This window comes from Ursus maritimus, unplaced genomic scaffold (assembly GCF_017311325.1).
Source record: "Ursus maritimus isolate PB19 unplaced genomic scaffold, ASM1731132v1 scaffold_7, whole genome shotgun sequence".
Lineage (NCBI taxonomy): Eukaryota > Metazoa > Chordata > Mammalia > Carnivora > Ursidae > Ursus > Ursus maritimus.
The window spans coordinates 78,201,602-78,229,413 of record NW_024426885.1 but is presented as its reverse complement, the minus strand read 5'-3'; the positions used below and the strand labels follow the sequence as shown (position 1 = coordinate 78,229,413).

The 27,812-nt window shown below is 40.3% G+C and overlaps 1 protein-coding gene across 4 annotated transcripts in view; it reads right to left on the bottom strand.

The window, feature by feature from the left end:
- Nucleotides 1-6,132: 6,132 nt before the first annotated feature.
- A1CF (APOBEC1 complementation factor) overlaps nt 6,133-27,812 on the bottom strand; it is a 48,783-nt gene continuing 27,103 nt past the window's right edge. For 2 of the 4 annotated variants that reach the window (XM_040624172.1, XM_040624170.1), the window contains 7 exons: nt 26,634-26,798; nt 19,909-20,006; nt 15,436-15,709; nt 13,374-13,579; nt 10,567-10,703; nt 9,446-9,588; nt 6,133-6,284 (listed from right to left, as the gene is read on the bottom strand). In XM_040624172.1, coding sequence (XP_040480106.1) covers nt 6,133-6,284; nt 9,446-9,588; nt 10,567-10,703; nt 13,374-13,579; nt 15,436-15,709; nt 19,909-20,006; nt 26,634-26,798 — 1,175 coding nt within the window. The remainder of the gene's footprint in view (nt 6,285-9,445; nt 9,589-10,566; nt 10,704-13,373; nt 13,580-15,435; nt 15,710-19,908; nt 20,007-26,633; nt 26,799-27,812) is intronic. The other 2 variants (XM_008689581.2, XM_040624171.1) reach the window with 1 other exon arrangement.

Genomic DNA, 27,812 nt, shown 5'->3' with positions numbered 1-27,812 from the left:
ACACACACACACACACATACACTCATAGTTTCAGGCATGAGAGAAGGTGCATAGTAAATACAGACAGATCATCCATTCTTCGAAGTAGAGGTTTGTGGGTTTATAGCAATAGAGATTATGATTTGTTTATTCTTAGTGAAGAAAATAATGAAAGAGTAAAAAGGAAGTTGTATAAAAAAGGAAAATATCTGTCAATATTATTTTCCATTAAGAAATATTTGAAAAGTGATATGAGATTATAGGAGGAATTTTGGTAAAGAAGATCTCATGAGCAACTATAACAGCAAAGTGAGATGCAAAGGTTTGAGCAAACCTGTAAAACATGGAAGGGAAAAAGGCAATGAGTCTTGTAAGATGAAGGTTTACATTGGAAATCCTTTCTGGTTTGAGATATGAGGGACTTGGTTTAAGGAAGAAAGGAACCAGCAAATCCTTTGAGGCCCTAGAGGGGTCGAATGCCCTGTCTTTCATCTTGTCTCCTGTCCAATCTGGCCGTGGGGCTGCTTGCTCTGTCCACTGGAGGCAGAACTTGGGACCCAGACCCCAGGGGCTGTGAAGGACAATGGGACCCGGAAGGGGTTGAGTGTGGAGTCACTGGCTGGAGAGTGGCTTGAGGGTGATCAGGAAGGAGAAGATGACGTGTTCCTCTCTGTTCACGAGGCTCCCAGCCCAGTCAGAAAGAAGTCATTGGGCCCTTTCATTTAACGTGTACCTGCTCTGGAGAGGATAAAGCCTCTCTACTACAAGATTTAAAAAAGAGAGAAGAAAAAGAAGGAGCCATAAAGATGGGGTCACTGTACATTGTCTGAATTGGGACACATTTGTGAGTACGAAGGGCTATTGTTAACATGGAGAAAATGGGACAACAGCCGTAAGGCGGGGCTGTCCCAGCAAGCCAGGACGTACCGTCACCCCGGAGACGTGGCTAAACCCTGAGTGGGACTGACCTTCTTCAGGCTCCAAGAAGTTCCTGCCCGCCGCTTACTTTCTTTAAAGCGCTGTTTCTTGGCATCTCCCCTCCCCTTAGACAAAGTAACATATGTGAAGAGAGAACAAGGCATATTCTTTTTCTGGATTTATCTCCCAAAATAGGAGAAAAGTGAGGGAGATGTGGAAATGTTCTGGATTTCATTCCAGGCACATTTGAATGAATGGAGACGTTTGGCTTCCAGAAAAATAACTGAATTATTTTTCACTTCTGTATTGGCTACTAATTTCTCTTCACTATTAGCTGAAGTTTAAAGTTTTCTTTTATCTTTTCTACAAAACTGAGGTTACCTTGGGACGCATAAAGTTTGCATTCTCCCATAAATGAGTCTATGTGTTCAAGGTATGCACTGCTGTCCCTATTAAACTCAAACATTTTACTTTCTGTATAAACACCGTAAGAAAAAGATGGCTTTGAAAATGGACATTTTGGGAGCAATGGAATATTCTGTATCCATGTTTTTACTGAATGGAATTTTTAAAAAATGTCTTACTCCATAAGTAAAGTGATAGGGCATGGGGGGTCGGAAAAAATCTCATTTTCCTTTCCTTTTCTTTCTTTCTTTTTTAATGTAATTTTTTTTATTTTAATGTTTTTTTATTATATTATGTTAGTCACCATACAGTACATCCCTAGTTTTTGATGTAAAGTTCCATGATTCATTACTTGCGTATAACACCCAGTGCACCATGCAATACGTGCCCTCCTTACTACCAATCACCAGCCCAGCCCATTCCCCCACCCCTCTCCCCTCTGAAGCCCTCAGTTTGTTTCTTAGAGTCCATAGTCTCTCATGCTTCTAATGGTTTTACTCATTATAGCAGGACTTGCTTTGCTGTATTCTAATGTTGGCAAATATAAACATATATCCTAGTGGACATATTACATTTTTTATGGCTATATTCTTGTAAAGCTTGAAGCATTCTCAAGACGTCACTAGAATGAAGTAAAATCTCAACATTAAATTTGGTGATCAGGTCAATGAAACACGTAACTATTACACATCAGCTGGGAATGTTGGTTGCCTAGTTCCTCTGTCTTCCAGTAAGTACATTAAAATGCCTAAATCATGCTCTTAGTATTTTCTTTTAAAAGTATTTATCACAAAATTCACTTAAGGTGTCACATTTGAAACTTAGTTTTGTCTTGGACAGATGTATCTACAATAGGTAAAAATGTATCCACAAGATAGAAAAAGTACCAAGTCTCCAGGTTAAGTTGTAGGTACATTTCATCTCCTGGGAATTTTTGTAGGAATACAAGGAGGGGATGAGTGATCATAGCCTCATGTGAATCCTGGGACACACTGTCCACTTTTAGTTGTGAGTTACTTTTGGGAAATCTTGGATAAGCCTGGAGTTGCACGGCAATAATGCATTTTATCAAACTTTGTAGCTTTGGATACAAAGACAATTTACTCAAAATACTAACTTTCTTTACTAACCCTCATTCTTGAAAAGGCACCCTGGAGAATCCCCCTGTCCCCCACGGATTCAAATTGTGACCCAGTTTTCAAGGCGAAACTATAAAACCGTCACTGAAAAACAGAGTGAAAATGAACATGAATTGAAAATTATATTGAAGCAATATTTATGAAAAGCTCATCTATGTGATTGGAAGAATGTGTGTGTGTTTTTTTAAACTTTTAAGTAAAACTAAAACTAGTTTCCTGAGTAACTATTACTAATACATAGCTATAATGTGATCTCCATTCACCATTAAAAAGTTAAGGAACTATGGTTTGTTAGATACGTTTTTAAGTCAGTATTTTCTTAACACGAGGTAGCTTTCTAGCAGCATATTGGGTGCTTTTATCCAAACACAGTGTGGTTTGGCATGATACCAGGATTGGGCAGGGGCGGGAGAAGAAAACTGGCGATGTGAAAGAATGGGTATCTTGTTGCAGTTAAAGATGGTCTTCTAGCTACAGCAATGGGGTGAGAGAGAAGTATAACAATTTCAGAATAGGCAGCATTTTTACAGGTGAGAAAACAGATGTCCAATCTGACTGCTGCTCCACTTCCTTCTAAGTAACATTGGTTGATTTTAATTTTCACTAAGCTATTAATTACCAAAATTTGGAAACTCTTTTCTTACTAGATGCTTCTAAATTATTGGTTTGGGTATTCTGTTATCACTTGGTTGGTTGTCTCATTTTATTTTTATTTTTGGTTGGTTGACTCATTTTAATTTCCTCTTTATGTAAAGAGGTTTTTTTTCGAGGAAGCAAGGAAGAAATAACCAAAAAAATAGATATTGATGCACAAGATAAAATAGGTATTAGATAAGGGCTAATTTCTGAAGTCTAAAAATATAAACATCATGCCAAATAAACCTTTGGTTCCACACATGATTTTTAACGATCGCGTTTGTTAAAGTTTCAAACTCATTATAGCTGCATTGTGAGTTTATAGGGCTGGATAGTTGTCCTACGGCACTTAATTTGGGCAAAGTAGATACAGATGGCACAGTGGACACATTGATACTTTCTATGAATATGTTCTAATGGAATTCAAAGTATTCTCTAGATTTTACTAGAGGGAAATAAAACTTCAGTAAAAAGCAAAACCACATCTACTCACTTGAATAAAATCAGTCCTTAGGAAGCAAGTGTACAAATACTTGTGTTTCCTTAAGCAAGTAATGAGACGGTGTTCCAGGAGCAATTTTCTTGATACTTTGCTGTTTTTGTATATTTAGGTTTCTGTTCTTAGCCTTTTAAAAAAAATCGTGTTGATTTGATCTGGAATAAAGAATTTTCTCATAAGAGATTCCTGTATTAACTAACTGTTCATTCTGATTACATTTAAAACTCCTCTGGATCAGACCTTCTATTTGGCATTGGCTAGACATCCAGGGCACTGTTTCTATTTTCAAAGATTTTAAAGAACATGAAAACTTTTGCTCTTGGAATTTGGAATCTTTTTTTTGGACTAAACAGGAACTTGCCTGCCCCAATGTCATTACTCTTTTTGAGTATAAAAGCAGGTCTATAGGGGAATGCTGATTTGGACCTAAGAATTGCTGATGGAGGAATTTTTCTCTCTCATTTTTAAAATTAGTTTTGTCCAAGAGTTAGTTTGAAGCCAATATGAATTATATTCAAATTTGTACCTTTTATGAGATAAATATTTATAAAAATATGATTTGGCTATCTGTTTGAACTTAGGCAAATTTTTCTTGCATTTTTCTATTTAATGAAGGTGAAATAAATAAGGAAAACATTAGGGGAGAGGGTTGAAATAGAAAGACTATAGTCATTCCCAAAGTTAGTTGCACATCGAAATCACTTAAGATCTTTAATTACTGACGCCAGGCTCCTGCCCCATGATAGTCTACTGTAATGGGTATTGGGCGCCATGTTGGCATTGGCGGTCTGCAAGGCACTCTGGGTGTTCCTGAAGTGCAGCCAGGTTTGGGAACCACTGGCCTAGGGAAAAACACGTAAATGCCAAAAGCACTGAGCCTTTCAGAGTGTGAGCTGTAGCCTTGAGGCCTTTGATGTCTGATTGGAGTTAACAGAACTGAAAGGTTATAGGGAATTTTAATTGTTACTGGAATTTAGCTGATTTTGACTGGAATCTGGGCTGATGTTGGATCACAGGACTCCATTCGAGAGTTGACAAATTTGTCTGTCTTTGCGTTTCTGTTTTCTGTTGAGTCCTATAGGATTGTACCAGGGCCCAGGGATTTTTTTAACTGGAAATTCTGGTGCTGTATGTCTTAAACCACTAATGAGACAGAAGCCGTGGTGATAAGTATTTGGAGTTCAGACCTCGATTACTTCTGTTTTGAACAAAAAGCAGTCATTTATAAGTATGGCAAGAAAGCAGTGCCTTCTGTTCCCTCCATCCCAGTTTTTATCGCTCCTGCATCCCCATGAGATGTTCCTGGAGAGAGGCCTAAAGCTCTAGGGAACTTTGGTCACTAACACGCTTGCTGGTGTCTAAAAATCTGCTTCTAATCAGCAGTGGGGGGTGTAAGGTTTTCTGCGGCCGCTTCAAGACCAAAGGGCTCAGATACAGTAAAGCTGTCTGATACTTGTGGAAAGTAGAAGGAAGGAAAGGGAGAAGATTTCTTGGCAGATTTACTGTAAGTGGGTTAGACAGTCCAAGGCTGGCCCCACATTAATATAACTGTCTCTGAACGCTGGATGGTGGTCTGGCTGCTGCAAAAAGATCAAAGGAATGAGAGTAGACCTTCACTTCTCTGTTCAAAATGACTTTTCAGCCCATTTGCTGGATGGGAAAAAGCATCCTCAGTGATATTCTGTAGACTGGATGTACTTTTTTATGGTGTTAGACGTGAGCAAAATGAGACTGATACGAAAATAAATCCACATGGACAAGTCAATGTTTAAGATGAGAAGAAGCCATTTTAAGTTGGGGTGATTATTATGTTGGGGGACCCTTGGGAAGGATGGGGGGTCCAGGGAAGAAGAGGGGCAGGCTGATGAGTTTAATAAACAGTGGGCCTGGATTCATTTTATCCTTATCCACAACACATCCCATTGATTTCCAGGTGGTCCCCAGGGGCTACAGGGGTCAGGGAGATGGTGACCTGGGACAGATTGATGCAGCAGAATTTTCAGATGGAAGCGATGCTGGCCCCATCAAACCTTGGGCCGTCCTTCACAGGCTCTGCCCTGAGAACATATCCCATGCAGTGGGCAACAACAAGGAAAGCATTTTTATAAAAGCATCCTCCCACCTTCCCCGCTGCCTGTCCATGACTTTGTGTATCACAAAAGCAGCTGTGAGCTGGGCTTGAGACTCTGGAGTTTACTTGGCTCCCTTTGTTGCTCCTAACTGACCAGGTCTGCTCAGCCCCTGAACACTTGCTGGTTAAAAGCTCTCTCTCCACGTTGTCAGGGTGCGTAAACAGACACCCAAGGGACTCAGGAACCTGGGAGAACCAACTTCTCGGACAATGGCTCTTAAGCTTTCTGTCACATAAAAGGCTTCTTGACATTTGATTTCAGAGGGAATATATCCTCGTATCCTGATTCTACCATTAGTATAAGCTGTACAGTCTTGGGAAAGGCATCTCTTGAGAAAAAGTAGGACTTGTGATCATAAGGAAACTGAGAGGCTTATTTCTTCTAGATAGAGTTTTGTGTGTCTTAACTTAAAAGAAAGAGATCTTCAGAAGGCTCCATATCCATCCCCTCGGGCAGTCACTGCAAAAGTGGGATAAACCTCATACGTTGTATATGCTGCTAAATCCTGTCCAAGGGTCACCGCTTGCTTGAGCTGGGCTGTGGACACGGGCGCCGTTGCACTGGGGACAGCATATCCTGGAGGAGGAGAAGGCAGAGAAAACTTCATCAGAAGCCATTTATATTCGCTCCCTCTTGCTCTATTGTCTTCTCCTTGGAAGATGAAAAGTTAACATTGCTCAAAGCCAAAAGTTAATACGTACATTTAAAAAAGTGAACTCAGGGGACCTAATATCTAGACTCATTGATTAGGGGACAGCATGCCTCAAAGTGAGGTCAGCCTCATGTGCCAGAACCACTTCGTGCTTAGAAGATTGGAAACACTGGGGAGAGAGTTCAAGAAACGGAAACTTAACAGGATGCCGAGTTGATTAAAGCTTGAAATTTAGAACTTTTTCAGAGGCTGTCGGAGTTTATAAAGGAGGGGATGTGATTGATGGGTTGGCAGGGCTGAGGGGTGGGGCTCTGTGGGTCTGTTTCTGTACCCATGACCCCTACTGAAACGAAATGTTAAAAATCATTGCTTTTACCCAAGACGTATAGGGAGTGGGTAGACCGGTAGGAAAAATATGCAAACTTTTAGCGTGTTTCTACATAGCTCCATAAAAGCAAATACCTGGCCTGTTTACATTTAGACCCAACCGTGAAGGGCAAAGACCATCTTGCTTCACCACCAAGCTGTCCGGTGTATTCAGATGATGCTCGTCCTCACCATCAAACAGCCCAGGGCTTTGAGTGGTACGGAGGGCATCATGTGCGGTCACATTAGTAACATGTCTGGCTGATTGACGTTCACTTTTAGAGAAGACGGCATAACCGCTATTATACAAAAGCAATGTTTCCCTGTTGATGTTTTAGATAAAAAATAAGCTATTTCTGAGATGATCCAAAAAGTGCGAAGATGACGAGAAAAAGGGGAAAAATGTACTTAAGCAACAAACGGGGACCTGATTTAAAACAAACAAACAAACAACCCAAAAAACCCCAGTCCATTTGGTTTATGTGCTGTGGCAGTCATCCCAACCCCAGACACATTGATTTCTTTCTGGTGGCTTCTCAGGAAGTGGTGGCAGGAAGCTGGCTGGACTATTTTTTAAAAAATTAAATCCACTCCTCGGCTTGGGCACTTTGGCCAGTAATGCTGACTAATGCACTACTGAAGTTTGGTATGTTTTCCAAGGATGTGAGAACTGTGTTACCAGTTACTTTCATAATTTTGGAAATAGTATTTCTAGATAAGTGAGTAAGAGATACACATGTGTGAGAGTGTGTGCATATGTGTGTGTGTCATGCAGATTTTATCTTTGGGGATTTTGAATTTTCTTTTTCAATTTGGCTACTTTCTTAAGCGCAAGAGTGTTTGGATTTTAAACAGATTTCTCTCCTCTGGAGCCTATTATTCTTTGCTTGACTCCACAGCAAAGTTATAAGAGAGGCTCTCAAATTCTTAGGCATTCCCAAGACAACTTTCATGCCCTAAATACTTTTTTACTTCTTGCAGGAGCAAACAGAAGGGAGGACAAGATCACACATTCTTAGGTGAAAGTGAGTCCTTTCTAATGTGCAAGCAAACTGTAACATTCTGACAGGGGCTCATTCATTTTTACAGCACATTAGTTAGCTGTCTTTGGGGTGCAGCTTTCCATGAGACGGGCTCAACCTTCTCCAAGAACCCAGAAACCCTGGCACAGGTCCCCAGTAGACGGACATGTCAACACCCCATTCTGTGGAAAGCAAGCATGGGACTGATAGCCCCAGAGCAGCCCAGGGGACCTGCCCTCTGTAGTGGCAGCTGTTGCCGTGGTAACCTCGCAGGGGCGCAGGGCCCATCTTCCCATGTTCTACAGAACAAAGCTGGAATTGAGGTCGTGTTTGTGTGTGAAGCGTGGTTAATTGCCAGGATGGAAAACATATTTGCAGTTTTTGAGAAACAAAAGAAAATGAGAGTGAGCCCAGGTGTTACGGATGAGAGGAATATAGCAGTTCTCTCACCCGAACGTGACCAACACATGACTGAATGGATTGATAGAAACACCCTGTGTCTGGGTCTAGTCAGATCTCAAATTGGTCTTCAGGGAGGTACGCTGACACAATGACACAGAGTGACCAATTTCTTCAAAAGAAATGAACTTTGATTGCTAAAAAAGAACGGGGTTATTCAAACTAACTGGTAAGGGAAGATTTCCGAAACAAATTTCTTGTCCGGTCACTTTTAATCTCTAGAGGGTTCATTTAAAAAAATTATTAGTGTTTGTTGTAGGTACATAACACACGGGGGAGAGCCTTTTAAATGTGACCCTGAAGTCAGGTCAACCTACAGAGAGGCTTTACTCTGAGCAAACAGCATATGCTCCCGTCCAAAATTACAGAACAGATAAATGAGAGCTGATTATCTACATATTGAAAGGTTCTCTCTCTCTCTCTCTCTCTCTCTCACAGAGATTTTGACTTAAAACAATTTAAGAAAAATGTGATCTACACATTTCTTCCAGAAAGCAAAGCAATAAAAGTCAAGTTGAGGGGCGCCTGGGTGGCGCAGTCGTTAAGCGTCTGCCTTCGGCTCAGGGTGTGATCCCGGCATTATGGGATCGAGCCCCACATCAGGCTCCTCTGCTAGGAGCCTGCTTCTTCCTCTCCCACTCCCCCTGCTTGTGTTCCCTCTCTCGCTGGCTGTCTCTATCTCTGTTGAATAAATAAATAAAATCTTTAAAAAAAAAAAGTCAAGTTGAGTTGAAGATTAGGGTTGTGCAGGGAGTCCAAGGACTCCTTAAAAGCCAGTTGACCTTGGCTAAATTCCTCCATCGCTCCTGTCCTGGGTTCCTCCGGCTGTACATGGGCATCATGCTACAACCGACGTCTTGTGGAGCCATGAGCATTACTGGCCATAATATAAAGCACGCTGAGCATTTAGGTGAGCGCCTGGCACGCAGATGAACAACTATTAATAGGTGGTTCCGAACTCTCTTACTTAGAAAGTAAAAACCCTACCCAACCAGACGTGGAGACTGGTCTTTCAAGGTCACAAAGCTGCTGAAGCTGAGCTGAGACTAGACCCCACTTCCACTCCCCTCTCCCTCCTCTTATCTTGTACTTTGATGGTTCACGCATCTGCCCAGTGTTTTTGGTCACAGATGGTGTAAATCAGGTTTATTGTGGGTAGAGTTCAAAAACAACTCTCAGAGTTCCTGGTACTGAGGGGGGTTTCTCAAACACCCGGGGCCGGGTGCCGTCTTCCCTACCTGGGAAGGCAGTGGCGGCAGCCGCCGCGCTGGGGGCATCGGCCCCGTCGGTGGGAATGCCCAGCGTCTGCAGGGTGTACTCAGCTGCGTAGGTCTTTGCTTCATCCACATAGGCACTTAGCTTCGGAGGTGTGAAGGGGTGGCTGCAATGCATATTCCAATAGTCATTACGTTAGAAGTGCAGAGATGGGAGAAAACCCAAGCCGCTGTTCGTATGCTGTGATGAGCAGATGATGGAATTTTATGTGTGTGGTTTCCATTCTCTTTGCATTGAAGACTCCTACAGGTATATGCATGTAGGGATATTTGTGACCTGACCCAGGACAGTAGTGGTTGATAGGACATTCCTGGAGCACACCTGTAACTCAACACATGGCTCTTCTTTTCTTCTTTTTTTTTTTTTCCTAAGTATGCATGGTGATGGATATCAACCAAATTTATTGTGGTGACCATTTTGTAAAATATTCAAGTGTCAAATCATTCTATTGTATACCTGAATTTAATATAATGTTGCAGGTCGATTATACCTAAATTTCTTAAAAAAGGTATGAATAAATAGATAAAAAATAGATACATAGATAAGCAAGGTATGTGAAAGGATTGGCACATATTTTTAGGTGCACAATTCAATGATTTTTAGTAACATATGGCTTTTCTAAGGTACATGTGAAACAGGATGGTTCCTAAAATATGTAGAAACGCAGGCTTGTGGTGGTGATACTCTCCAACGGAGAGGATCTTTGCTCCAAAATGTAAGTGACCAGGCATGGTGCTGTCATGTACAGAATGGCAATTTCATATGGTTCAACCTAAATACTACACAGATAAAAGAATGGGCTTTGTTCTGAGTCCTGTTCCATTTTATGTCTGCAGTTTTTTATTGGTTGATTATACTACACGGTCTTCATTGTCTGTGTGAAATTCTCAACCTTTGAGATGCCAGTCTCCCACTTTGCACGTACATCCCAACTATACCTCTGAAACTTTGCGTTTAATGAAAAATGAGTAAGTAGTAGACGTAAATATTTCTCTTATTTGGATAGTGATAAAATACACTTGATTTACAAGTGACTCTTATTCTAGAAAGCTTAAAAGATTAGGAATTTGGAGATGTTACCCACATTGCGGGATTCTGGCTGGCCAGGGCAGGAATGGTTATTTTGTATAAGAATAGTTGTCTTTGATCTTGTCCAATAGCCGAGTGCAGCTGATACACTGGTTGTCCCCAGCTGTTTTTCTGACATATTTCTTCTAATATCTACAAGAACAAAAAAAAAAGTGATTTCCCTTTCAAATGTCACATTTGCATTATTTCTCCAGCTTTCAGGGTTTTAAACTCTAATCTTCAGCATTTAAGCTAATACAAGAAAATATAAAATGCCACATGGTTTAATGACTCATAAAATTTAAGACGAACTCAACTTGAACTCCATTTAAAATGTTATGTCGATTAATTCATAAAAATCATTTTCACACCATTTATTCTAATATGTTTTTAGTTTAGTCCATTAGCTGTAACTCTTTTACCAATAGTTTAATTTTACGATTTGTTTGATATATTTATTCCTTTAAAAAAATGGACATTTCAGCAGTAGTGTGGCTGGATTTCCTCGTGACTACCATCAATCCTACTGTTTATATTGATTTAGAGAAAATAACCTAAGAATAACCTTACTTCACATCATTTGTCATAGGGTTTTAACTTCACATTTTCATAAAAACTCGAGTTAAAAAGTTTAATGGTTACTAGTTACTGATGAGCATTAATAGATGGATGTTGACAGCTGCAATGTCTTTGTTGGGCAAAATACCACTTCTGGCTGTTTTTACAAAGATCTGAGTTTTAGAATCTTTCTGCATGCTTTTTTCCTGCCTTTATCACTACTCCAAACTGTATCTTGTCTAAAGGCACCCATTTTTTTTTCATCCTGAAGCCATTTTCAGTGGCCCACCAGCCCCGATGCTCCCATGAGTCAGCAGACTCAGGAAACTGTGCCAAACAGGGCCTAAGTCTGAAAAGAATAAGACTTGGGGACAGAACAGTGCCCCTGGCTGACTCCATGGAGTATCTTATCTCATTGGTTCTGGCACGAATCCAGCTGCAATAACAGGGCATTTTCCAGTTTATTAAATTTGTAGATTGCTCCTATGTCCTCTACTGACTTTTGCTTGTTACCACTCTTGGCTTTGGAACATCTCTTGTCTTCTACAAAGCATTCCTGAAGGTTCCTGGGCACCAGTAGACTGCGTTAGCTGGCAGACATTCTGCCTGCCTGTTTGAGCCTGTTATGCAAACATGTGCTCAAAGAGTATGGACTGTAACTCCTGACTCTGCTGGGCACACTTTGTCTCCTGGCTCTTGTCGGATGCCCATGACCCCACCGTGGGGTTGCTAAGGCTCCATTTATGTTGGTTTGGGTTGGCATAGCCCTCAATTTCTAAGCCGTACTTGTAGAGATTCAGAGGCTAAATAAAGAACTTTCAGTAGTTAATTGGGAAAGGTGGTTCTTTACATATCCCTATAAACCATGACCAATTTCTAACCTGGGTTTAATGTAAGAAGCAGAGACTCTTTCTCACCCTATGGCGGCTTTTAGAACTATTATGTGGAATTTATAATGATTATTTTTTATTTTCTTAAAACATTTCTAATATTCCTTATTTTGGATTTTAACTCAAGATAGACTGGATGACAAGCTTTTGCGTTTTCTCCACCATGACACTTAGTAGAGTTTACAATAATGATCTGTTGATGTGTCTGGATCCTCTCATTGGATTACCTTATTATGATTTTTGATGGCAAAGACTGTATTATATTCCCTTTTCCATGCCCAGCACCTAACACAATACTTGGTGCATGATGGATACCCAATAAATGGTTTTTGAACAAACAAACGATTGCTGTGTACCATTCTGCTAGACATCCTTATTTTTAATTGCCTGGGTAGGGTTAGCAGAAACCTTAGATGAACTAATTTGTATGTATAAGACAGCCATTGATCCTACAAAAATAATACTCATGATGAGCTTTTAGAAAGCCATGCTTTCTACTTGATTGCAATCATAAGGCTACTTCTGTACATTTGGGGCTTATACTTTTGGGCCTGGAGTAGGGACGTTTCCTTTAGGGTCCACAAACAGTATCTCTGAACACCTGCGTATGGGTTCTTCAGCCAGTGTCTCTACAGAGAGTCCGGCATATACTGCACACCCACAGGGAACAGGTTCAGGGTTCACAGAGATCCTGTTTAGTTTTATTTTTAACCCTGTTATTCACTTTCCACCCTGGAACAGCTTTTATAACTTCTAATTTTCCAATAATAAAAATCACAGCCTCATGCAGAAACATGGAAACTTGGAGCTGTGGAAATAAAGCATTAAAAATTCACCATCATGCCCCTCCCCAAACATCGTGGGAGACCTAATTGGATATGACTAATTGGATATGACGGATGGCATCTCATCGTTAACACAAGTCCATGGATGGCATGGTGTTTTCTCTCACACACAATGTTTCCAGTAAAAGATGTCAAGATGAATAGACCAAAAGTGGTCTATTCATTCCTTGTCATGGAGACTCTCCAGTAGCCAGCTTGTACATTGTAAGCATTTATTTTGAGTTAGGGTCTTTGCTTCATTTTATTTTCATGGAAGGTATCGGTTGATAATTCTTAATGCTCTCAGGAGCTTCGCATTCCAGTTGTTCAGATTATTTAGGAAATATAGGAAAGCCTATGATGGAACAGTGGCACTCAACATTCAGCATTCTCTCACACTACGTTATGTTGATTGACCACGTTACCTATTTAACAAAACAAAACATAACAATAGCCCAAGAAGGGATCAAGTCAAATCCTTTGATGAACGGCAAATGTGGATGGTCTTTGGCCTGACTTAAGGAAAGTATCTCTGGAATAACTTTACCTACCTGAGGAGCAAGTTTAATTCCTTGGGGTTTTAAAGTGACAGGATTCATTGGGGTGAGCTCCATCCCAGGTAAAAGGTCATAGAGTTTGTCGTCTCTCTTGTCTCCCTTGACCTGGTATCCACGACCCAGGCCTGTATAGGCCAAGTAGCCACGGCCAGCCAGTCCTCTCACTCCCGCGGCCCCTACAGGTACATTCATGTAAATTTCTAGGAATGTAAGAAGGCATTAAACTGAATCAAACCACCAGAAGATCACCCTGAATCTTACTGTAATGGAAAAGTTAGCCCAAGTCACATTGATCATTGCCCTCAAGGTGCATAGAAAACTCTAGGATTCTAATGTAATGAAACTCAACATAACAGGGTTCACCATAGGTGTCTTGTTTTTTATGTTTTTTGTCTTTTTTTTTTTCTATCTGTGGAAGAAAGCCATACTCTCAAAGCTATTGATAAGTGCATGAGCAACTTTAAAACTGGCACAGAGGAAAAAATTGCAATTTCTATCTTCAGTTGACCTTTTGTTGACATTTCTCTATACACTAATAAAGGTTGGGAAGGTATTTAAATATCCCAGCATGATATGACCACATGTATTAAAAAAGTCTTACATTTTTATCATTGATCAGTAAATCAGAAATGAATTCTAGCTTCCCCAATAATCTCATCCCCAATGATCAGTTGGGAAATATTGAACATTTAGAAACCATGTTTATAGGTTCACTATTTTCTGTTTTCTGTTCAATTTGAGGCTTAAATTTCCATTGAGTTTCATTAATAGATTCCTTTTCATTTTTTGTTTTGTCATTTTGCTACTTGGATTTCTCATTGGTGGCGTAAAGTGATAAAAAATTAAATTGATTACCCTTCATCCTTGAATATCATTCATTGATTCCTTTCTTGTTATAAGGTATTTTTTCCCTTGGAGTGGAGTTTTTTTTTTCCTACATTACAACTGGTTGACAATTTATATTTAATGTATGGATTATTTAATAATATGATTTCAGATTATAAATGCACAATACTTTAACGACGTAATTTGTCATCACATAGATAAATTATCCTGGAGGAAAACCTGATGATTTCTTTTGCATAATAATTTTGCATGGAGTGATTTTATTATGATTATGGAACTTTCAAGACTGTTGACCACTAGAGCTCCTAGGATGGTCAATTCAGTTTTCCTGAAAAATAGTAAAAAATTATTTTCACAGTAATCTGGATATGCCCCTTTGCTTCTAAGCAAAACCCAAGGATAGAGTTAAATATAGTTTATTGTCAAATTGCCCAGAGTGCTGTCATATTTGGAAGATAGAACTGGGATTCTTTTGGCATTAACTCTATCCTTACAGAACCATTCTGAAGGATCCCATTAGGCAGAGAAAAAGTAGTTTATTGGGAATAAGAAATGCTTGCCTTATCGTCGATATTGCTTGAACTGAGCCCAGAGAGCTGCGTGAACATTTGGAATTTTTGTAGGATTATATTACTATTTAGTGCCCCATATCCTGGAGAAATAGGTTGATTTCCTCTAGTGTGGCTTTTTGGAAGGCACAGCACATATTCCTGGCAGGAGGTCAGATGAAAATATCTCATATATCTGTTAGAATACGTATGATAATTTGTGATTATGTATGAATATGATGTCACTGAGTTACCATCAAATACACTGTTTTTGTCATTTGAGATACTTGGTTTCCTTTAGACCATCCTGCTTTCCTTTGGGTTTTCTAATGAGTCACATATGACTGCAATATGGTGGTTCAATGATTAAGGGAGAAGCTAACTACTTAGTCTGCACAAATTTTATGGGCCCAGGCAAAGATCAAATGTATGCATTAGACTCATTTGTGCTATGTTCTGACCAAAGTTTTTCAATAACCAGTTGTAATGTAGAAAAAGATTTTTATGGAAGGACAACTATTGATATAATAATACTTGATTTTTCATAAACGATTTTCCAGTCCTTTTCTCCCAGTGGGTCCATCCTATGTGTTTAAGGCTATTGCAGTATAAATCATTAGAAATTGTAGAGTTATACTAGAGAAAGAGCTGATGAGCGTTACCTCTAACAGAAGGGGCTCGAATAATGGCCCTGTTGCCAAGATGTCCTTTGGTGGCTGGGAAATGAAGGCTGGGGATTGCTGTATAGGCCTGAGGAGCATAGAAGACAGGAGCTCCAAGGTAGGTTGTGGTGGGATCATAAACATGGCCCAAAGAGTAGGTGTACTCTCCTTGCAGCATGGTGCCCCTTCCACCTGTGCCTCGAGTGTACCTAACGTAACTGTCCTTGTCCACCGGTTTGGCTAGGGTCACTTCAATGGGGGAACCATCCAGCACCTGTCGTAGAGAGCAAAGAAGCAACATGAGAAGATATGAAGACAACCAAGGGTGGCTGAGCCCTTCACCTATATGCATCCTGTCTCTTCATGGGTTCATGTTTGTGTGCTGGTTGAGTCTTCCTGAGGGTTTTGTTGGAAAATTGCATATAATATGCAACAGGTTTGATGGGAAAAAACTGGCTATTGGCCACTGACATACAGGTTATAAATTATGTGATGAAATCACTGTGACAGAGAATTATGTGATACTTTTACGTGATACATGTTTTAAATTACATATTATATAATTCTAAGAAATTTTAGGTTAATAATGGGTGGGATATAATGTCTACTACTTAGCACAGCACAATGATGGTGGAAGGAAACCAATAAGGAAATCTTATCAATTGCTAACACTGTGGCACGGACATCCTAGCCAGCTAAAGGGTTTACTCCTTAGAGCAGCCACACGATAGGGAAGTTTTTACTGGAAGAGAAGAGAGGCTTAAAAGTGGGGCCCTATTTGAGGACGAGGAATTGAGGAGGCTACTGTGTTGTTCCCCATAGGTGTAGGTACCTTTGGATCTGGTGAAGAGCTGGGAACTGGCAGGGATGGCAGGGGCAGTACTGAGATTTCTCAAGTCACACGCTTCTTAAAACTTGTCCTCGGGTCTTCAGAGGGGCAGGGGGTGGGGGATTGGGATAGGCCGGTGATGGGTATTAAGGAGGGCACATACTGAATGGTGCGCAGGGTGTTATATGCAAATAATGAATCATGGAACATTGCATCAAAAACTGGGGATGTACTGTATGGTGACTAATGTAACAAAATAAAAATTAAAAAAAAATCCTAAAAAAAAAAGAATGATTAGAGAAGTTTTTTTCTGATGCAAGCTTTTGACAGTTTGCAAACAGATCCAGATGTTGAAGAAAAGGGCTGTGTGTAGAGCTACAAGCATGACTCACTTTTCTGTATTGCTTGACTACACAAGAGACAAAGATGGCCCTCAACAAATGCTTGAAGGATTGAGGTGTTTCTCATTGATGGGACAAGGTGTTGTGAGGAAGCCTTTGTAGCTTCTTCTGCATAAGACTATTATAAGCCTCTATTTTTATAAAGAAAAGAAGTAATATGAAACGTTCCCTCAAGAATTCCGTTTCGTGGCAGCTCGCCATTTTGTGAGCGCTTCAATGGTTCTGAGATCACTGAAGTCTGCTGGACAGAGTTGAGCTTCCTGGTTGTCGCTTGTTCCTAGTTTCTTATATCTGCCCTACTTTTTGGGATCAAGAGACAGTATCAGGCATGTTAGCTGTAATACACCAAGAGAGAGAATCCTGATGATATTCAAGTATCTCACACTGGTGTTGATGTAATTAGAAGAAACAGACCTGAGTATCCAAAGGAATGGGGTGGTCTTAGATATAAAATTATTTATCTTCAGTCCTGTCTTGAGGAAGGTGAGAGACCCAAATAGGTCTCTGCTTCTAGGCACTTCCATAGCAAGAGACATTTTTAATGGAATGATTCTTCACTGCAAAGTCAGATTTCATATTATAATAGTTTTTGTGCTGCATTCATCTAACCCCGTAGTAGAGGTTTAAACTCAGTATTGTATTTTAGTTATTTGGTCTAGATGTTTCAAGAGCTAGGGTGATATCTTATTAATCTGTATATTCCCAAGCCCAGCAAAATTCCTTGCACATCACAGACATCCACAAGTATTTCTAGAATAGATGAACAATCGAATGCAAAGCTCAGTTCATCACCTTTCTCTCCAAATAGGTTTCCTTTCCTGGCTTCCCTGACTGTATCATCTTGGTCTCCCACATTGAAAACCAATGACTCTTGCTCACTCCAACATCCAATCATTTTGGGTGTTTTGAATTCATCTCCCATCGCCCTGTGTAGAGCTTTCTCCTACTTTCTATTCCTGCCCTTGCTTATGCCCTATTTCTTCCTGTTTGGGTGACTGTAATAGCTTTTCAAGTAGTTCCAGTGACATCTCTCTTCCTACTCCATAAAATTGCAACTGTTAGTACATTCATTTCCCTAATTATATATGATCATTACTCCATTACACAAAAAGCTTCGGAGTCTCACCTTGTTTAATAAGTTAACTATTAATATGCCTATCTATACTCAAAGCTTGCACAGTTCCTAGGCAAACTTACTTTTGATTTTCCCATACCACATTTAGTTAAATATAATTATAATATTTGGTATATATTTTAACATATTGAATATATATTTAAACTCATCATATATCACATTGTTATAAAACGTCCAGCTCTTAAAATTGGGAAAAATTTGAGTATTTTTCCATCGTGATTATTTCAATGTAATTATTTAGCACTTAATTTATGACTGACTGCCCCTTCTCAGCAATCATCTTGTATCCTCAGGAATATTTTCAACCTACAAATTGTTTTCAAGGTAATAACAGTTTTATGATACTAAATGTAATCACTGACGGAGATGAAATGATGTTTTGCTTCACGGACGTGCATTTAAATTCGCATTCGCTTTCACTTTACAGTTTTCTTTTTGTGTTTTGGAGTCAGTACATTTTTTTCCTCCAGGGCTCAAACATGTGTGTGTGGCCCCTAAGCCCACCCGCCTGTGACTGAACGACCTGCTCGGGGAGGTGCTCCTTTAGCCCCTGGCTGTGTCCTTCGGCCAAAGATCTCTGCTTCTCCCAAAGAGACCTGCTCCACACAGTCCTCTCTCCTTTAGGTTTCCTGTTACTTCTCCTGCCCCTTGTCACCTTGACTCTGGTAGTGCTGTGAGCCTTGGTTCCTCCACTCGTTTCCCCTCCCCCACATTCACCCTTCTGTACTTAGTCCCTTCGCCATCTGTCTGCTGTTAGGACTAACTGTGCAAAGCCAAACAGGTGACGCAGCCCTACGTGTGTGACGTTCTAACCGAATCGGTCTACATTCATGGTTCCTCAGTCACTTCCTGCTCTTGCCAAATTCCGTGCCTCTGAGACTGCATCTGTTTCCGTGTGTTTTTTTTTAATAATAATATTTTTTTATTATATTATGTTAGTCACCATACAGTACATCCCTAGTTTTTGATGTAAAGTTCCATGATTCATTACTTGCATGTAACACCCAGTGCACCATGCAATACGTGCCCTCCTTAATACCCATCACCGGCCCGTGTTTTTTTCCTTTGGGAATTCTGCCCAGTTTTTATGGCTTCTCAAAGATACTATCTCTTATCTCCATGAAGATTTTCTGATTTTTTATGGCCCACTCCTCCTTCCTTTGGACTTTTACCGCATATATATTTATTAATATAATAATTAGTATATTAATATACATTAATTAATATTAACCATAATAATATTACTATAATTATAATATATATTAATTATAGATGATATATAAATATATATTAGTTTTTATTTTATATATTATATATAAATATACAATATTTTATATTGTATATAAATATTATACCTTTTATATATAATCTATATTATATAAGTTTTTATATATATAAATTTTTTTAATGAAACTTACTTGGCTGAACTATGAAAGATATTTGTGCACTCGTCTTATTCCACCATAGACTTCTAGCTTATTGACAAGTATCTTTGCTTATTTGTGTCCCAGACATTGTTTAGTAAGATAAGTGGTCTATAGTAGGGTTTAAATGTTTATTGCTTTGATAAGTAAATATGATATTGGTCTCTATGTACAAGTCAGGCGAAAGGATTTTAGAAGCTAATTTTTGCCCAGACCCCACTCTTGGCAAGGGCAAGAGATCCAGAGCCTTCCAGAGTAGGGACAGCAAACTCAGAGGGCAGAAGGACAACAGAATTGACCTGAGTTTCTGGTCCTCAGCCTCCATAGCACTGCACTAGCGAGGTGATGATCTCTTGAAGTAACTAGAGACAACGGGGCCTGAGAAACACACCTTGAAATAATGTACTCCAATCTCCCAATTTGTAAGGAAATTGAGGGTCAGTGACTTGTTCGAATCACCCTAAACTAGAGATGGAGCCGGACACATGAGCTGCATCTCCACCGTGTTTCTATCACTTCTCTTCTGTTCATCTTCATGGACCCAGGCAGTCTTGTCAGAGGTGGGGAAAGCCCGAGTGACACAGACTCGCGGGATCCTTCTTCTGAATAAAATTTGCGCACCACACTTGGGTGAAACCTCTGTGTGTGTGTGTGTGTGTGTGTGTGTGTTTTGTCCTACCTTACCTTCCCATTTAAAGCTTTCATAGCCTCCATTGCATCTTCTCGATTACTGAAGTGCACAAAAGCATAGTCTCGAATCTTCTTTACCCTCTCCACAGCACCTGGAAACAGGAAGCAGTCCCATTAGCAAACCCTAATTCTCAGAGCCCTGAGAATGATTTGATTTTTTTTTTTTTGAGACTCAGTAGTTAGGTAAAGATGTCATCAAGAATATTTGCTATGTCCAGGTTTACAATTCTACACATTCAACAGAGGATTTGTTTGTAAATTTTTAAATATCCCCTATATTCTGCCTTAAAGTTGGTTATGGATTTGTGTTTTCCACTTCCTAGATTCTAAGATCTTTAAGGAGAGAAGCGGTATCTTATCTTGTCTGCAATAAAATATAAAAGATAGTACCTTACATTCAGTGAAATACTTGTTGAATTGATTGGAACTTAACTATTGGTCATCCTATAAATGTATACTTAGGTGATTACCTTTTAAAATTTTATGGCTTTTTCCCCAGAAAAATGTTGTCTCTCTTGATTTATGGAATAAAACTTCAGAGTTAGGAGAGATTTTAGCAATGATTTACTTTAAGTTTTTAAAAAATTCGTTTGACCTTCATGATTTATTTTTAACTTAAAGATTAGGAATCTAAAGTTCTGACAACGAAGTGAGATCATAAGAGTTGACACAGCTAGGAACTAGAACACAGATCTCTTAACTGCTTACCTGATATTCTTTTTTTTTTTTAAAGATTTTATTTATTTATTTGACAGAGAGAGACAGCCAGAGAGAGAGGGAACACAAGCAGGGGGAGTGGGAGAGGAAGCAGCAGGCTTCCAGTTGAGGAGCCTGATGTGGGGCTCGATCCCGGAACACCGGGATCATGCCCTGAGCCGAAGGCAGACGCTTAATGACTGCGCCACCCAGGCACCCCCTGATATTCTTTTGATTAAAAAAAAAAGTTTCTGAAAGAACATGAAAAACCAAGATAGTTCCTTACATGCTGTTCATAAAATCTAAATGTCGGAAACAATGTAGATATCCACTAATTCTACCTTGAGGAATGTCTTTTACAGAAGCGTTTCTATATGCAAAAGGATCATGCAGAAGGATATTAACTCTATCACTGTTGAAATAGCAAAAATAAAACCATCTAAAGTCCATTCTTATGAGATTGATTAGACCTAGTACATTCTTATCAAATAAAATGAGTCTTTAAAGAGAACAAATAGACCTATGTATACTACGTGGAAAGATTTAAGACCTATTGTTAAATTTAAAAATTGTAAAATAATAAGTACAATACTATAACATTTATGTTTTTAAAATCCCAACCCATATATATGCACACATAAATAGGAATGCACACACAGAAAGAGAACTGGAAAGATGGAGACCAAACTGTTAAAATAGAGGTTACTTTAGGAATGGGGAGAAAATTTGGAGAGAATAATGGGAAATTTCATATTTTAATTTATATGCTTTGGTGTTTTGCAAACATTTATAATGTTTATTGATATTATTTGTGTAATAAAAAATAACAAATCAACCTAACCTATTTTTATATTGAGGAGCTTCTGCATATGTTGATGGTAACATATATAAAAAAAAGTTTTACCAAAATGGTTGAACCTTACATTTTATTATTAAAATGTTGCTAGAGAATATTGTTGATTCCTCAACCTTAAAAAGAAGCTTTCCTGGAGTGAAGGTGAAATGGACACTTGTGTAACTTGTTAGCAGGTAACAGTTTAGCTTGCCAATCGTCCCCGTTCAGTGATGCTGACTTGGGTGTATCTCGAGAGAAGACTGGGTTTCTCCTCTTATCCTAATCACTGGACATAACCTACGATGGGATGCTTCCCCAGGGAGGACCAGAAGAGCAGATAAGGGTTCTCCTTTGTCCTCTCCATATCCAGGTTCAGTTACCTATCCTCTTCGATTCAAGATCACAAAGGCAATTAGACTTTTTCCTCTACCACAGTTTTCAATGGCTCTAAGTTGTCTTCTTTTGGAATAATGGTAGGGCTGTAATGTAGGGATCATTTAAAAACATTGTGGTACTTCTCTCATTCCTCAGCGTTCAACCCTTGACTTCTGATGGCAGTGGTTGTCCAGAGCACAATTGTCTGGCGAGGCTGAGAAAATACATAAAGTATTTGAGACCATAAAGCATGGTACATGGAATGAGCTGACCTTCCAGCACGGTCTCTTTCGTCCTTCAGTGTCAGGTGGGGTAACTATCATGACACAAACCCATGGCTTGTCCTGGTCATTGAGAAGTGAAAGGGGGGCCAATGAGGGTCTCTATCTTTCCAGTCTTGGCTCCATCTGTTCTTCAATGTTGCCCTTCATCGAGGCTCCTCTTGACTGTTAGCTCCCTGAGAACAGGACCTGTTTCAGGGGTGTCATGGTATTATCCTACCCAGGTCCTACCCAGGACCATGTGCACAGAGGCTGCTCTATAAATATACATGGAATGAGCGAATATTACCGGTCAATTCACACTCCAGCTTCTAGCATTCACATTCGTTAGGCAGCGTTTTGGATGGTAATGGATCTAAATGTCTCCAAATTCTGCTCATGGATGATGGAACCGGCTTGCACTGTTAAGCCACACTGTTCAGCTGCACTTGACTTTGGAAACATTAATGTATGAAGATTTAGCCTCATGAAACAAGTTAGTGAGAGTTTGGTTTTCTCAACAGTATTCACCACATGGCTTATTATAGTATGTCCCTTCTTTAGTCTACAGGAGTTTGTTTACTGATGGCTCATCGTGTGGCAGAGGGTAGAAGCAATAAAATATCAGGTGTCATCATCAGCAATGATGTAAAAGACTCTGAAGTCATAATACAGGGACCTGGACAAATATTACTCTATTCATGAGCAACTTGTCAGCAGCGCATCGATTACCTGAAGAGAAACACACCTGCTATCCGAAGGGAAGATGATCAGAGGGCCATGCTTCTCCAAGTGCGGTCCTCAGACCAGCAGCATCAGCTTTCCCCCGGAACTTAGGAGAAATGCCCACGCCTGGGCCCACCCCAGACCCCCTGAATCAGAAACTCCAGGGGTGGGGCCCGCAGGCTGCTTTAAGCCCTCTTGGTGAATCAGACATGAAACTGTTTTAGGGAAATCAGATTTTGTAGAATAACTATAATTGGAATTTTAGCAGATAGCCTTAGGCTACACTGGGGAAGGACCTACATTTTCAGACCCAATTTCTGTTCCGATTGTTACTTATTTCTCTGAATGGCAGTATTTTCAGGTTAATCAGGGTTAAAATAATAGGGTCAAATATTTGCCGGGAATATTCGGGCTCCTCTGAGGGATCCACACTTTCAGTAGGACTTGTAAAAGGTTATTTTCCTGTTTCTCTCCGAAAATTTTCCTAGATAAGCATAAACACACCCTTTCACTGGAAAATAAACTGGTTAGCACTGACTTTTTCTTCCTAATACAGCAGGAAGAATACAGCTAGTCCTTCACCCGCTATATGGTTCATATTCTTCTGAGGAGTGCTGACAAGCAGCCACAAGTCACTATAGAGCCCTGAGTTGTGCCACCAGAGGGAGAGAGAAGGAGAGAGGGGGAGAGAGCCAGCATTTATTATTTTCATTATAACTAGGAGGACGGGAGCCCATGTCTCCCATTAACATGATAAGCTGATGGCCAGTGATCAGGAAAGGAAGCAGTCTTTGAGTTGTTTCTCATTCCAGCTTTTCCAAAAAGCAAAAACAAAACGGTAATGTTTTCATTAGATAAAAGGAAGAAATACATTGTGCACTGTCATCACCGTGCATTTCTAGAACCTCATTGTAAACCCAAACCGAAACCCTGTATCTATTAAATAATCATTTCTGAGTCCGTTCTCCCCTGTCCCTGGGCAGTCACCATGCTGCCGTCTGTCTCTAGCACTGTGCCTACTTTAGGAAATTTCCATAATTGGCGTGTGTCCTTTTGACTGTCTTGGGTCATTGCACTCATGCCTTAACAGGCATCCATATCGTATGTCCCAAAATTCCCATGCAGTCTAGGTGTGAGTGCTGGTCCACTGCACGCATACGCCACGTTTTGTTGCTCCAGCCCCTGCTGGGTGGTTTCCACATCGGGGGTGAGAAGGCTAAGGCTGCTGTGAGCATGCTATGCAAGGAGCAGGTCCCTGCTTGTGTTTATTGCGTGTGTGCCCTGAAGTGGAGCTGTTGGATGATATGGTGATTATCTGTTCTTTAGGACCCAGTGTGTAGTTTCCTCCATGACGGTGTTATTCTGTGTTTCCATCTACCGGGCACGTGGTTCTCACTGCTCCAGCTTCCTCCAACATCTGTGTCCTTGTCGTCGTCTTCTTCAATGATCACTACCACTACTGCTATTGCTATCTTGACAGGTGGAAAATGGCTTTTGGGGGTTGCATTTCCAGGGTGAATAGCGAGTGACGGTGAGCATCTTTTAATGTGCATATTGGCCATGTGTCTGTGGCAATTGGACAATATTGTTCATTGGACAAATATAGATTTGAATTTGACTTAATTTTTGGTTGATGTATTATTTCCAGATGTTTTCTCTCATTCTGTGGGTTGCTTCTTCGGTGTTGAAAGTGTCCTCTGAGGCAGTTTTTAATTTGGATGTAGTTCAATTAATCTGTTTTTTCTTTGTTGCCTGTACTTTTATCACCATCAGATAATTTATTACCAAATCTAATGTCACAAAGCTTTACCCTATATATTCCTCTGGCGTTTTTTATAAATTAGCTTTTTTTTTGTTAGTCTTTCATCCATTTTGAGTTAACTTTACATATTATATAAATTCAGTCCAACTTTATTATTTGCATGTGGACCCACCATTCTCTCAATATAGTTTGTTGAAAAGATTGAAAAAAAAGGAAGTATCAAATAAAAATAAGGGAATAAGTCAACACAAAGTGGGAGGTGGTAACATCTACACATGCACATATCATTCCTCTGCCCACAAATGCATCAACTTTCAGATCTCAGCTCACACATCACTTCTCCTAAGCACGAGTCTTGTCTGTGCCCCTAGGGTAGGCTGTCATGGCTGTTAATCTTCTGAAGAATCTTTTTTTTTGGGGGGAGAAGGGGCAGAGGGAGAGGGTGAGAGAGAATCTCAAGCAGGCTCCCTGCTAAGCATGGAGCCTGACACAGGGCTTGATCTCAGGACCCTGAGATCACGACCTGAGCCAACATCAAGAGTTGGATGCTTAACAGGCTGAGCCACCCAGGTGTCCCTCTTCTGGAACATCTTAAACTCCTTCCACACACACATCACACCTGTTCACTCCTCCCACAGTTCCTGGCACATAGGACCTACTAAAGTAGTGATAGTTGAATGAATGAGGGAGTGAGTGGAAGGAGGATGGGGCATGGAGGTCACAGAGTGGCTAAGAACATGGTCTTAGCCAGACCTGGATTCAGATATGGGATTTGCCACTTGCTAGTTGTATGACCCTGAGCTAGCAACCATAACTGCTCTGCGTTCTGGTGTTCTCACCTTTACAATAATGGAAGTGACACAGTATCTTACATCCTAGGGTCATGGCGCTGAGTAGGTGACTCGTGCCATGAAAGTGGGAAGATGTTACCACAGTGATAAACTCAGACCAGAGTGTGTTCCCAAACATGATAATTCTGCAAGATGGCTGCCAAAAAATGAGATCCATGGTCTAAAAATTTGTGAAATGAGCCATCCTACATCTCCTTTTGGAGACTTTCAAAGCATATTAGAAGGTTAAGGACTCTGATAAGTCCTGCAATAAAAAAGAACCTGTTTGATTTTCCTGAATCTGGTGTTTACGGATTTATTTGACCATAGACCCCTTTTATCAGTAGCATCTACTGACAGCCCACAGAATTACTGTTCTCCAGAATTGGCTTTGGGAAATGCTTGCTTGGACATTGCTTCCTGAAATGCTTTCCCTGTATCACTATTGTAGTTCCTATAGGAGAAAAAAGCGACAAGGGCTGAGTCTCGTGGGATAAAACTGATGCTGCAAAGTACTGACAAGATGAGCAGCAATAATTATCCCCCTCCACCTCCCGCTGTTCTTTCCCTTCCTCTTCACCCAAATGAGTTTCCTAGAATTAATCCTCACCTCCCTACTGATGTACCTGAAGTTGTAATCATATTCCATTTGACCAGTGGGTACAGCTGGGGGCAATTTTGCTCTTCAGGGTAAATGTCTGGAGACATTTTTGGTTATTACATCTTAGGGCTTGTTACTGGCATCTAGTGGATAGAGGCATCGGATGCTGTTAAAATTCCTATAATGCCCATGATAGACCCCCCATGACCACGAATTACTGGCCTAAAATGTTAAGAGCACTGAGGCTGAGAAGCCCTGCCTCAGATCTATAGTTCTGGCCATGCATTCATCAACCCAGTAAATGTTTATTGAGCATCTACTATGACCCAGGCCCAGAGACAGGGGCTGAGATGATCGAAGCTAAGAAACCTTTATGGGATTTGTAGTCTAGTGAAGGAAATGTGCGTTAATTGAGTAATCACACAGATAATTGTAGAGTTATGATGTCGATAGATGTAGAACCATGTATCCCTTTTTCTCAACTCCCAGGCCTGGAATATGGTTTTTGTAGTCCACATGCAATTATAAGAATGCTAAATGAAAGCTATTGTGTTTAAAGTCACGGGAAGTCCTCTCAAACACATGTGTTTTGAAAGTACATCTCAAAAACTTAATCTTCTCTGGTATGTCCTACCTGGTTTAATATTGTTGAATTCTTTCTCAATCATCTCTTCTGAGGTAGACAGCATCAGGTTTCTCACGTAGAGGATTTTCACTGAAGACATCGTGTCCTCATCTACCTCCACTTCGGGTTCCGCCCAGTCTACTGCAATAGGATGTCCCCATAACTGAATCCTTCCTGTTCAAAAGATCACAAGTATGATTAGTCACACAGAAATCAGGACAACATCGTCTCGGTTCACTGAGACGGCCTTTTAAATGCAATGGATGCTTTGAGGTCTTGATTGAGCATGAAGACCGATATTACAAGAGGTGATGATTGATTTTAAGAAAGCTTCCAAATAAATGGAAGAGCTGGCTAGAGGGGAGTTCCGTGTGACAGATGGCTTATTGTAATGATTGAGCATAAAGGCAACTAGGATGTGGTTTGAAATGGAAGAGAAATGAGGCAGCAGTGGGCAGGTTTGTGTCTTCGACCAGGTCTCCACAAGGGGAGGAAGGTAGTCGTTGAAAGGGAGGTGGCAGAAGGGGAGAAAGGAAAAAACAGATTTAGGGCTCTGACACAGAGTCTCACTTCACAAAGCACTAAGGAGGTCATTGGGAATTAGGTCTGCTGCTGTTGGGATCTGCGTGACCAGTTGCTACCACCAAGCTGTCTAAGAACTGGTGTGCGGGCAAGAATGAGCAGAGCTCAGGGACCCTCAGTTTGTTCTCTGTCCCTTATACTTGGTCAGGGCTCTCATCAGCTGTGTTCCCTCCTAGTTCTCTGACAGCACATGGACAACTTGGGAGCCTGCAGAAACATATTTTATGGCATTCAAGAAGACAAAGAGCAATGGAAGGGTCTGTGATGAGAAACTGAACTCTTTTGGAAGGGGGTAGTTGTTACCCATGACTACATCTATTCTTGCATTTCTAAAGTTGCAATTTATTGAGCGTCTTGCCCTATATAATGTGTTTTCCATTCGCTACCTCAGTTCCCACTCATAGTCACTCCGTGGGGAGGGAATAGGGTGGGGTGGTCAACTCAATTTCTAAATTTGATTGGAAATCTTGCGTGTTTTTTAATTAGTTGTTTTGGAAGAGCTTTAAGAAATACCCAACCTGAGTCCCATTCATTGGTATGCTAGATCCAATTCCTTTCCACGCTATACTAGACTGTTAAATTTTCAGAGTTTTGTGAGCCAGTTGA